Consider the following 13,138-nt stretch of genomic DNA (forward strand, 5'->3'; position numbering starts at 1 on the left):
ACCCCCCCCCCCTTGCATGCATTTCATGCACTGAGCCTCTAGTATATATATAAAATATTATATTAGAATACATGTTGGGTTATATTCTGTAATATATTAGAATATTAAATTTTAAAGTTACTTTTCAAATATGAGGTATAAATTACATTATCTTAGTTTCTTAAGATTCATCACATTTCTTTAACTGGGATGTTTATTATTATGTATCATTTTTATTTTAATAGAGGAGAGCAAAACCTGATTGTCCTGATTCAGGTGTGCCAGGAAGATGCAACGGTGAACTCACCCAATAAAAAGTACCTGATATATAGGATACTCAGCCTTAAAAACACAAGATATAGGACATAGAGTATTATGTTAATCACTCTGAAAATGTTTTGGGAAACATCTAAATTATAAATACCTTTGTGCCATAATTGAATTAATATAGTCTATGTATAACATAATTTGTGAAGAATATTGCCAGAAGAAGCCAATTGGATATTGTCATATATTCACATCACATTCTTTGATGAGTGGAAATACATTAATCGTGTGTGTGTGTGTGTGTTCTTTTAGGAAGATCTCAAAAAAACTCACTTTAATGGACTTCTTTGAAGCCAAACTTAATGTCATGTTTTGCAAAAGGGGCAACAAATCAAAATTAGGGATAACTAAATGTGGTTTTTTGCATTCTCTCAGTTTAAGTAAAATACAGTGTTCTACTCAGTCACAGAGATGAATTGTTGCATTACATACTATCTACAAGCAGATATTTAACTTTCTGGTCTGACATTTCTTTAACAGAGAGAAGGAGCAAGAAAGGGAAGAACAGTTAATGGAAGACAAGAAAAGGAAGAAAGAGGATAAAAAGAAAAAAGAAGCCACTCAGAAGGTGGGTTTATTTAGTTAAGTTTATTAAATAATGCTGCAGCTGATTTTATCAAAACAGCAGTAAACAATACAGTAAACCATCAATATAATGGGCTAATTTGGACAAGGGTGTGTCCACTAAAGTCAAAAGTCCGTTATTTAATAAAATAGGTTTTCTGAATGCGTATGTTAAAAATTTGACTAGTTTACATGTTTTTACTTATGTAGACACATTTGTGTAATTAAAATTAAGTATGCATGAAAAGTTTAATTTCACAGAAAAGTTTTCTATATGTATTATAGTAATTTTAAATTTTTACTGAATAAGTCTAGTAATGCATGCATTCTTTAGTCACCACAAATAAACAAATGCACACGGCTGGGGCGTGGCCTAGCACAGGTCTGAACATCAGCAGGCTCAAGTTAAACTGCTACAGAGGAAGCCAGCTTATCTCAGATGCCTAAGCCTGGACCAACCAACTGTGCCAGGAAACAAGTTAGAATAAGGCAGCTCTGAACAACACACCTTGAATGAAGCTGCAGCAAAGGGAGGTACAGAGAGTTAGGGGTACTAGACACACAGTCCCGTGAGGGCCCATGATCTTTTCTTTTGTAGTTAATCTTTGATACTGGCTAAAGAGATAATCAAACCAAGAAATTGCAAAGCCTAATTCAAAGTTCTGGCCATTTTAATAAGCTGCTATGTAATCTGACTAATCAATACAGCTATTTGACAATTGAAACAGACCAGATGAGCTCCAAAAACATCACCTCTGTGATGCCAAACTCAGTCTTCCTCCTCCTCTAGATTTGGTTTATAGAGTGAAGCTATGTTCTAAAGTTATTTTTTTTATAATTACACTAGAGGCCCAGTGCACAAAAATTTGTGCACATGGGGGAGGAGGGGTCTCTCAGCCCAGCCTGTGACCTCTCACCGTCTGGGATCCCTCGGGGGATGTCCACCTGCTGGCTTGGGCCCGCTTCCTGGGGGATTGGGCCTAAGCTGGCAGTCAGACATCCCTCTGGCAGCCTGGAAGCCCTCGGGGGATGTCCACTTGCCAGCGGGGAGCAGGCCTAAGCTGCAGTCGGACATCCTTAGCGCTGTTGAGGAGGCGGGAGAGGCTCCCACAACCACCGCTGTGCTGGCAGCTGGCAGCCTGGCTTGTGGCTGAACAGAGCTCCCCCTGTGGGAGCACACTGACCACCAGGAGGCAGCTCCTGCATTGAGCGTCTGCCCCCTGGTGGTCAGTGTGTGTCATAGTGACCAGTCATTCGCAGTGGTTCTGCTGTTAGGGTCAATTTGCATATTACCCTTTTATTATATAGAACCCTGGTGCACGGGGGGGGGGGGGGGGGGTTGGCTGGTTTTCCCTGAACAGTGTCCTGGATCAGGGAGGGGGTCCTGCTGCGGTGCCTGGCCAGCCTGGGTGAGGGGCTGATGGCTGTTTGCAGGCTGGCCAGACACTGAACGGGGACCCTCACCACATGGGTATTTGGCCAGCTTGGGTGAGGGGCTGAGGGCTTCTTTTGAGGCTGGCCACAGCCCCTTCATGGTGGGGGGCCTTACTGGGGTGCCTGGCCAGCCTGGGTGCGGGGCTGAGGGTTATATTCAGGCTGGCCACGGCTGCGGGCTGGAAGCAGGTATTTGGGATTTATTTATCTTCTATAATTGAAACTTTGTAGCCTTGAGCGGAGCTCAGGGCCGGCAGGGCCAGCTGGGCAGGCGGGAAGCTTGGTTTCCTCCATTGCCGGGGGCAACCCAAACCTCCTGCTCACTCCAGCTCCGTCGCCACCGCCATCTTAGTTGGGTTAATTTGCATATTTGCTCCTGATTGGCTGGTGGGCATGTGGGTATAGCGGAGGTATGGTCAATTTGCATGTTTCTCTTTTATTAGATTAGATTGTTCTCTCTAGTGAATTGAATGCTGGATTTTTTATTATGTAATAAACTGGTATATTCTGGATTCATACATATTTTTTAATAAAAGTGGCATTCACACTATTAAAAAAGAACTGCTGCAGAAAGTCACACCCGTTGACAATAAAACCAGTTACCGTGCTCAATATGTGGTGTGATCACATGCTAATCATTCACCAGGCTTTGTTTAAAAGTTGTGACCATTGATTTAAGTATGTAGACCAGTGATGGCGAACCTATGACACGCATGTCAGAGGTGACATGCGAACTCATTTTTTTGGTTGATTTTTCTTTGTTAAATGGCATTTAAATATATAAAATAAATATCAAAAATATAAATCTTTGTTTTACTATGGTTGCATATATCAAAAAATTTCTATATGTGACACAGCACCAGAGTTAAGTTAGGATTTTTCAAAATGCTGACACGCCGAGCTCAAGAGGTTTGCTATCACTGATGTAGACGATAGTTATAGATATGTAATATTTATGTCAGCAAAATTACTGGTATTTTTTTCCAACATATGACCTATTCACTACAATTTGATAAAAATAACAGTGAATTAATAACAACAAATCACCTATTAATTATAAGCAAATCTTGGTTAAAAACATTTTGTAACTAAGAGGTGTTGATTTTCACCTATGGACTGGAAGTTTTGTTCATTAAATCAAGTTCCACAAAATCAAGGGTTTACTATATTGAGAAAGGCAAGACATTTACTAACACTTAAATTCTTCTCATATTTCCTTATTTTTGTCATAATTAATCTCTATTTTCTTAAGCAAGCTTATACCGTAGAATAACTTCAAAGTTACTGCAGTTTGCTCTTCTTCTGGCCACCTCCAGCATTGTCGTTTATATGAGCCTGCCTTTTGATAATCGTATAAAGAAACCTCCCTCCCAGAGGATCTGATGGTCCTGCTCAGTGTTTTGGGGAAGAGAGCATTGCATAGCTTTGAGGGATTTGCTTAGGGAGATTTGAAAGGAGATGCTAAAAGAAAAAAAGGGCAGACAGCTGTCAACTGAAAAGTCTTAGTTGAAGTGTTGGAGTAGAGATGGTTTGAGCCCCTTGCCCGGCTCCCTTTGTTGCTGAGCATGGCCCCCTGCCCTGGACGTTGTCTGAGCTCATTTCCCTCACCTTGCCACTCCTTTAAGCATCACCTGATGTGGGCTTTGGTTTGGCAGGGTTGCTTTCTTCTATTCTTTTTTGGAGGCAAAATTGATTTTCCTCCTGTTCTTGTTACTACTATCTGAAGCACTTGGGAAGCAGGGGCTCCCCGTGAAAGGCAGGTTTAAGGGTCCCTGCTGTGGTCCCAGGTTATTGAAGATAAGTTTAGGGAGGTGAAAACTGTTAAAAGGTTCAGAGGGAGCTGTATATTTAGAACAAACTCAAGGCAAACAAAGCCAGTGCTATATAAGGTAAAAGAGACACTGCAAGTTTTCCCAGCATTGTTGGATATAGCATTTCCCATAATTCAGTTTTCTGAATTATTGAAATTAGTTCACTTATGAATGCCAGCAGTAAAAACAATATTGGAAATATTTTCTGAATTGGAATGCCTATGATCTTGCCATATTAAACCTATGAAACGTATTTTATTTTTTCTTCATTAAAAGGAATATTGCTTATTGTTTGGTGCCGTAATAGATTGTTATGCTCTTTAAGATTTTGTCTGCTTTTAATTGTTTCTGTTTCTATTTATAGTGCTGTGCTTACCATCTCATCTTCCTGCTATTAGGGTACCTGCTTCTAATGTGTTCCTTCTAACCTAAGCTTGTTAGAATTGTCTAAACTGATAGTAAAGAATTTGACTAAAATTGTTAGATAATGACCCGGATGCTTTTTAAATACTTTCTTTTGAATGTGCAGCCACATTCCACAACATCGAGGTTGCAAATAAGCAGTTCCACCCACCAGCCATACAGTGTTAAGGGCATTGCCCCCATGCCCCACACATGCTGACCCTTCAACTGGCGTGATGGGAGAGTGAACCTCAATGAAGGCCTCCTTTCCTTTAGGGCATTCGCATTTCATTTACTAACCTGGTATAAAAATCGTATTTTGCAGCTGTGGAATGGATAGTTAATAGGCTGGACATTAGGGAACTTGACCAAAGGCTCTGAACAAGAAGATGCCAACTAGAGCAGCTGACTAGGATATGTGCAGTTCATTCTCGTCCCTCTGTAGACAATAGTGTTCTCTTAACTTGAAAATGTCAATATCTAGAAACAATTAATACAGAATGCATCTGTAAACTTTCATTGTGGATTCTACTGATGGAAAAATGATCAGAATTAAAGATGGTTTGGATTTATTCAAGAGTGAATTGGGGCCCTGGCCTGGTAGCTCAGTTGGCTAGAGCACTGTCCCAATACACCAAGGTTGCAGGTTCAGTCCCCTGGTCAAGGCACATACAAGATCAAGCAGTGAATGCATAAATAAGGGGAAAGACAAAGCAGTGTTTCTCTCCTCCCCCCCCCCCCTCCATCTCTCTATCTACCTATCTATCAAATCAGTAAATTTAAAAAAAAATTTAAAGAGTGAATTGGGATTATTTATGCAGAGAATGTAGTTTATTCAGCTGGATGGTCTATCTCTGTGTGTTGCATCTGCATCAAAAATTGGTTAAGTTTTGGGAAAATCACCATAAGTAAAATTTCAAATGGTTAATTCAGAACAATAAAAATTCAGTCATTTTGTTCAAAAAATGTTCTAGATTGGCTGACATGGGATCTGGGCCAACATATGGCCTTTGATATTATTTTATCACACTGAACTATTATGAAATTTCAGAATGAAATTGTGATTTAGCAGTTTTAAGGAGAGAACAAAAAGCTTACCATGTGATTGTCTTAGTAATTTTCAACTTTATTATAGAGATGACACCTCAGCTGGGAGGCATAAAATGTGCTGTGATGCAAAGAATTGTGTAGAACGTGCCAGAGGTTCTATTATGTAGTCCTTCAGTCAGTCAATCAGCAAACATTTGTGGTTCTTTTTTACCACTTCCACATCTATTTTGCTGCCTAGCCCATTGCTTTATAATCACTTCTTTGCTTTTGTCTTCCCCATTAGACTATAAGTTTCTCAAGATTTTATTCATATTTACATTTCCAGTAACTAGGACAGTGAGTGCCTGATGCATAAGAGTCACTCACAAAAATATTTGATAAATGAATAGTCAGGAATGAGTGCTGGCAACATAATTTTCTTGGAGAATTGACTTTTAAACCTAAATTAAATTATTTTGACACAGAAATTAAACATGACCGTTTCCCATTGTGTTCAATGTTTGTGGCAGTTTGTTCTTTCTAGAGCTACCACTGAGTAAACTGTTAGATTTCCATTCATGAGAGAGGTGTCAAAGAAGGATTCCATTAACATTCGTTAGGCTGATGCTGCTAAAGGATCATTGTTCAGTGTTGGCAGAACACATGCTTTGATCATCCAGCTTTTCACCATCTGGGGGACATCTCTTTTAACAGAACCCACATCATAAGACACATCGACATTATTTGGGTTTGTCATTTACACTTGGGGAAGACATTGACTTTCTGTATAACTGATCTTCATAATGGCATTCTAAGAAATATTTACAACAGTATAAACCTTAAATTGCTGTAAGAAATTGGTATGTGGATACAAATCTGTTCATTCTTGGATAAATGGGGTTTTACAAAAAGCATACAGTTGAATTAAGCTCTGTAACAATTAGTACTGGGAAACACTGTCTACCAGAAATTCAGTACCATAGAATTAGCTTGTCTTTTAATGCAAGAATGTAAAAAACACTCCAGGAGGTCACAAAAGTAGATTGTTTAATTCAGATTCAATGTCTGACACTGGTGTGCTGGAATCTATTGTGAAATGGGCTGGTTCGCTACAGGACATAATCCTCCAAAGATGAGCATGTTTTTATGAACACCTATGGCAGTAATTTAGTATGATTACTAGTCACAAATAATCAAATCTCTTCTTTTCTATATGAATATTTTTATTGTAAAAGTCAGAGACACAGTATAAAAATGCTATGGAAGATTGACTCTTGGGAAAAGGGTTCAAAATTACCTATGATCTCAATAATGTAAGATAAACACAATTGGAATTCTGGAGCACTTTTTTTGAGTATTTTCTTTTGGATGTTTTTTTATGCATGCCCTTTTGTGGTTTTGTTTTAGTATTATAGGGCATGTATAATTAGGCACCCTTCTTTATTTTCCTCTCTTATTAGCAGAAACAGTTTTTCATATGCCTCCCAATCATAATTTCCAAACTCTCTAATAGCCCATCATTATATTCAGCCTGTCCAACCTTTTAGGTTAATCACTTTCAAAGATATATCAGTGACTGTATAAAAAAATACTTTTAACAAAGGAATCTTTATTTGTTCAAAATTTACATATTTCACTCTTGCTGTATTTCATACTGATTTACATAAACTTTGATAAAAATAGCCAACATTTATTGAACGCTGGCATAGCATATCTGTTTAATCTTTACAACAACCTTTTGCAAGCAGATGCTGTTATTATCTCCAGTCATCAGATAAATAGAAAACTCAGATCGAACAGCCAGGAAGTAGCACAGCTTGATTCTGAATCCTGTTCTCCTACCACGCATGACCTCTGAGGCCTTTGGTGATGGCCTCGGAACTTTTGCTTTCTGGGTTTGAGATCAAGTGTGTGAGCCCATACTCACAGGGGTCTTTTTGGCCCTCTGGCGAATTCAGTTTCTGGGCCACATCCATGTGCTTTTCTCGAGTCATTAAAAACCAAAATGGCAAACAGCATTCCTGGTTCAAGGACTTCATCACTTAATGAGAGTGGGACGCTTTTTGTTCTAACTTTAGTGTCCTTCATAATGATGCCATGTAAGTTATGATGGCCACTGTTTTTAGAAGGATATCTGAACTGACTCGCAGCGTCTTTTTCTGGATTTTTTTTTTTTAAATATATTTTATTGATTTTTCACAGAGAAGAAGGGAGAGAGATAGAAAGTTAGAAACATCGATGAGAGAGAAACATCGATCAGCTGCCTCCTGCACATCTCCCACTGGGATGTGCCCGCAACCCAGGTACATGCCCTTGACCGGAATCGAACCTGGGACCTTTCAGTCCGCAGGCCGACGCTCTATCCACTGAGCCAAACCGGTTTCGGCTTTTTCTGGATTTTTAACTATGTCTGTGTATCTGGTAGCTGGAATTACTTGAGTTACTGGAATTAAAGTTGTCTTATAATATCAAATTAGAAAGCAAATCTCATTGACTTATATCTCTTCATTTATTTTGCAGGTCACGGAACAAAAAACCAAAGGTAAATTGGGTTTTGTTTTTCCTTTTTAAGTCATTAGAATCTTTTATGTTTAGATTTTACACCCTTGCTAATTGAGCCTCCAGTGCACTTGAAAAGTGAAAGTGGGTGTAGAGTAATTAAAGTTGGTTGTTTGAAGTCACTGAAGAGCAGTAGTGACAAATAAAAAGTACTTGTCATGGTGTTTGTGGCCTGTGTAGTAGCCTTACATTTTTTCAGGAAGTAAAAAAGTTTAGTAAAAGTGATACTTGTTTTGAAAGCATATGGGTCATGATTTTGAATTCAACCTTTTCAAAACTCTTCTTCCATCATTTTTTTTTTTAAGTGAAAATTCTAAGAGAACAGGACAGGGATTTCTGTTGCAAGTTATATGAAGGCATGGACTAGAGTTGGTCCTCCTACCCAGGTAACAGATAATAAAAAGCACTTCAGGTAGAAGCTAATATCGCCCGTTTTTGGATATTTAGAATTGAGTTTCTGGGATTGATGCAGTAGATTTAACAGGGGTGAAGGGTAAGGTTAGATATTAAAAGATAGACTACTTAATGGAGGGATTTAGACATAGCAATTTAGCTTTGTTAAAAAAACTATTCAGGTGATGGTTGTCTTGATGAGCATTATCTATGAAATGATTAGTTTATAAAAGCTAACCTGACCTTAGATGCATTAGTAAAAATATGGTATCTAGAAAGGGATGTTCAGTTCCTGTAATAGGCACCACACTGTGGAAAGAACAGAGACAAACCTTTCTGGACGGTTTGGCATCTGGGCCAGATTGGTTAAGAAATCTGAACCTGTGTCACCTCTAGGAAAGTTAAACACCCAGGGATATTTAACCCCCAAGGGAAGGCTTCCCACCTGGGGAAGATCAGTAACTGTCTTCAAGGATTTAAGGGCTCCTCTGGTGCCTAACACTTTGCAGTTCCTTGGTAGATGTCTGCTGGATGTGTTGTTCATTTAGACCCATTCTTATCCCAAAAGTACCAATGATGAGTGAAAGCAACACAGAAAAGCTTCCAGCTCAATATAAATTTAAAAAATTTACATATTGTTGTCCAGAGCAGTAACTCATAACCTTTACCTTCTTGGGACATACCTGCAGGACAGCATCTTTCCATTAGTATACCTGGGGTGATGGACCATTGCAGTGCATTGGTCACAACTCTGTTTTTTGAGCCTATTCTAGAAGGCATATTACAGTGAGTGCATGTTGGCGGTTGGGATAATTTTGAGTTTACTCTAATTTATTGATATTTGAGGTGGGGGTTTTCCCCAAGTAAGTAATTTACAAACTGAATTACTTGCAGTATCCACACCTTGAAGAGACACCTGTGTGTTCTAACACTGTGGTAGGAGCTATTTCTTCAGGGATGGAACTGGCTTTCTCTAGGGAGTGAATGAATGTGAGGTATTATAAGACATGTGGCTCAGGTAGGTGGCCCAGATGAGAAGTAATGAGGATTTGAACCTGTTTAGGAGCAGTGGTGATAGAAAGATGCTTTGGTTCAGTAGAATATAATGGTGATTAGATAATGGACACCTTCCAGGTTTCTGACTTGAGCAGCTGGTTGGATAATGACTCCATTCCTTGAACCAGACGATAATGGGAGGGGAGCAGGGTAACAAGTTTGAGGGTGTCAGGAAGGGTGGAAGAGTTCTGAGTTGGAGATAGTAATTTGGGAAAGATTTTTACATAGTGGTAGTTAAAGCCTAAGCTTGGGATTGTTTGTGGTCAAATAAATATGGGAAGGGTGCAGGCCTAACCTTCACATTAAGATTTTTCTTAAACTTATGACCCAATTCACCTGCCATCCTGCAACTCTTAAGGGTATAGTCAAAAGCAGGAGTTGCCAGCTGTGACCCTTGAGCCGAATCTGACTCACTGCCTGCCTGTTGATGTACAGCCCGTGAGCTAGGAATGTTTTGTACATATTTAAATGGTTGGGAAGGAAATAAAAGCAACAATTTTACAACAATAAAAATGATATGAAAATTGTATTTCAGTGTCATAAAGTTTTATTGGAACACAGCCACACTTATTCATTTTATACATTGTTTGTGGCTGCTTTTGTCCTAAAAGTACAGAAATGAATTGTCAGGACAAAGACCATATGGCTAGCAAAGTCTAAAATACTTGCTCTCTGGCCCTTTACAGAAAAAATTTACTGACCCCTGACCAAAAGTATGAGAAACCACCCTGGCCAGTGTGGCCTTCATTGCTTGGGTGTCATCCTGTGCACTGAAAGGTTGCTGGTTCGATTCCTGGTCGGGGCACATGCCCAGTTTTCGGGCTTGATCCCCAATATAGGGGCGTGCAGGAGGCCGCAGATTGATGTTCCACTGTCACATTAATGTTTCTCTCTTCCTCCTTTCCTCTCTGTCTAAAGCCCAATTAAAAAACAAAATCTTAAAAAAAAAAAGTATGAAAAACCTGCAAAAAGGAAGAGAGAAAATCTGAAGAGTGAGCTGGAGTAAGTCTTACAAAAACAAAGAGGAAGGGAATAGCCAGTAATGTCAAGTTGAAGAAAAGGTCCAGTGAGTGCCCATTAGACCAGCGGGCGCCAACCTTTCAAACCTCATGGACCACCAGTGGTCCACAGACCTCCAGTTGGCAACCGCTGCATTAGACAGCAATGACAGTCACTGTGATTTAATAAGGAGAGAAGCTCCTAGGGCAGTGATGGCGAACCTTTTGAGCTCGGCGTGTCAGCATTTTGAAAAACCCTAACTTAACCCTGGTGCGGTGTCACATATAGGAATTTTTTGATATTTGCAACCATAGTAAAACAAAGACTTATATTTTTGATATTTATTTTATATATTTAAATGCCATTTAACAAAGAAAAATCAACCAAAAAAATGAGTTCGCGTGTCACCTATGACATCACTGTCCTAGGGAGATGTTAGGGCAAAAGCCAGTGTACGTTGAGTTTGGGGAGTGAGTGGAAGGTAAAGAAAGACATGGAGACAGTGCTTAGAGGTTACTGAAAATTGTTCAATGCGCATGGGCCACTCACAGTGTCATTAATCTTTGAGATTTTTTTTTGTACTACATTTTAACTGATTATTCTTCACAAGAAATTTTCAGTCTAAAATAATGTCTTTTCTAGGGCTTGTTTGTATTTACTACTTTTAAACATTTTTTTAGGTTTTTTTATGTAAGTGGTTTTTTTCATGTTTTAAATCCCTTTCAAGGTATTTAAAGAAAATAGTAATTTGTATTGGTTCTGCCTTTTTCAGAATATTCTTAATATTTTTATCTTTTAAAAAGTAGCATTTTACTGAAGTTTTCCAGAAATAGAGGCAATTAGAAGTTCAAACTGAGATGAGAATGGTATAAGATAATTAAGGCAATGGAAAGGGAAAAATATTCAGTCCTTAGAGTAAGTAAATGTTTTTGGAGAGTAAATGAATAATTTATGATCCATTCTATCTCTGATGTGATGGTGGGGAAATGCCCTGAGGTGCTTCAGCAGGGAATGTTGCGCAATGTGTGATACCCACTAGATTTCTTTGGTGGTTCTGTGCGTATTGTAAAGTTAGTTGAACTGGTGTTCAGACCTCAATGCAGTAGGCTTGTCTTAGTGTGTCTTATTCTATCTTAGGGGAATGAGTCAAGGCTGTAACAGACCTCCCTAACTTAAAGACTAGCCCTTTTGTAGAAGAGCAGCCTCATAGGAACCTAGCTCCTTCCATCCTAACAACCACTTGGGAAGAACACACACACCCCCCCCCACCCCCCAGCCTTTGCCAGCTTCTTGTGTATTCTCATGATGGGGAACGGGGATTAAGAATGCCATGTGGTATCGAATCTTCCAGGCACAGATAGAAAATGGATCATTAAATAATTCATCTTTATTCATCAGTTTATCAGTTATTTATCCATTGGCTATTATAGCAGAGGGTGCTGTGTTAAAAATATTAGACAATGACCAGTTTATTTTCTTAGGTCATATGTTTATTCTGCTCGCCATGTTCATTCTGACCTACCTTCCTTACTAGGAGGCCCAGTATAGCCTCCTGATGGGCTCAGGTTAGACCCCTGGGTTGCTTTGACATTACTTCAGGCATCTGCTCCTTTCTCCTATTACTCAGAGGACTCACCAGTGTCCAATGGGTATAAATTGAGCCCCCTGATTTCTGATGATGTATCTCTCTCCTCATAAAGGAGCCAGTTCAACGAGTGACATGCTGGCCCAGCATCACTTCAGCAGTCAGAACGGTACTGCCACCAGAGCTGGCCCTAACGTTACTCTGGATGTCAGGGATTTTGGCCTCAGAATCATCTGAATTATCAGGCTCAGTGATTGTTTCTGTATTACTGCCAGCCACTATTTGCCAGGTAAATTTTCTTGGAAAGGGTGGCAGTCTTTTGGTAGGATGAAGCAAAGAAGGTACACAGATCCAGAAGAACAGCCCCCGTAGGGTTGAGCCGAGGGTCCTGCAGAGTATAGCTTGACAGTCACCCAGCACGTCCCCACACTTCCTTTTGCCATTTTTTAAAGTGAGCAAAAACATTAAATTATTAAAGTCAATAGGGAAAGTATCTACATTTTGAAATTTTTATTTTAAATAAAGAGTTGGAAAAAAACATACATGATACACTTAAAATGGGAGGAGGTGGGGCAAAAGCAAAATGATTATGACATTTCTAATATTTACACACAGTGACAAGCAAGAGTCCGAGTTGACTTTGTGATCCTCTAGATCAGTGGTTCTCAACCTGTGGGTCGCGACCCCTTTGGGGGGTCAAACGACCCTTTCACAGAATTCGCCTAAGATCATTGGAAAACACATATATAATTGCATATTGTTATTGTGATTAATCACTATGCTTTAATTATGTTCAATTTGTAACAATGAAAATACATCCTGCATATCAGGTATTTACATTATGATTCATAACAGTAGCAAAATTACAGTTATGAAGTAGCAATGAAAATATTTTTATGGCCGAAACCGGTTTGGCTCAGTGGATAGAGTGTCGGCCTGCGGACTGAAAGGTCCCAGGTTTGATTCCAGTCAAGGGCATGTACCTGGGTTGCGGGCACAT

The 13,138-nt window shown here is 39.3% G+C and overlaps 1 protein-coding gene across 4 annotated transcripts in view; it reads left to right on the plus strand.

Annotated features, from left to right (window-relative positions):
- The window catches only part of TNRC6B (trinucleotide repeat containing adaptor 6B), a 172,723-nt gene that overhangs the window by 105,702 nt on the left and 53,883 nt on the right, over positions 1-13,138 (plus strand). For all 4 annotated transcript variants that reach the window (XM_036296692.1, XM_036296694.1, XM_036296695.1 and 1 more), the window contains 2 exons: positions 787-874; positions 8,067-8,088. In XM_036296692.1, coding sequence (XP_036152585.1) covers positions 787-874; positions 8,067-8,088 — 110 coding nt within the window. The remainder of the gene's footprint in view (positions 1-786; positions 875-8,066; positions 8,089-13,138) is intronic.

The sequence above is a fragment of the Myotis myotis genome, unplaced genomic scaffold, assembly GCF_014108235.1.
Source record: "Myotis myotis isolate mMyoMyo1 unplaced genomic scaffold, mMyoMyo1.p scaffold_m19_p_3, whole genome shotgun sequence".
NCBI lineage: Eukaryota > Metazoa > Chordata > Mammalia > Chiroptera > Vespertilionidae > Myotis > Myotis myotis.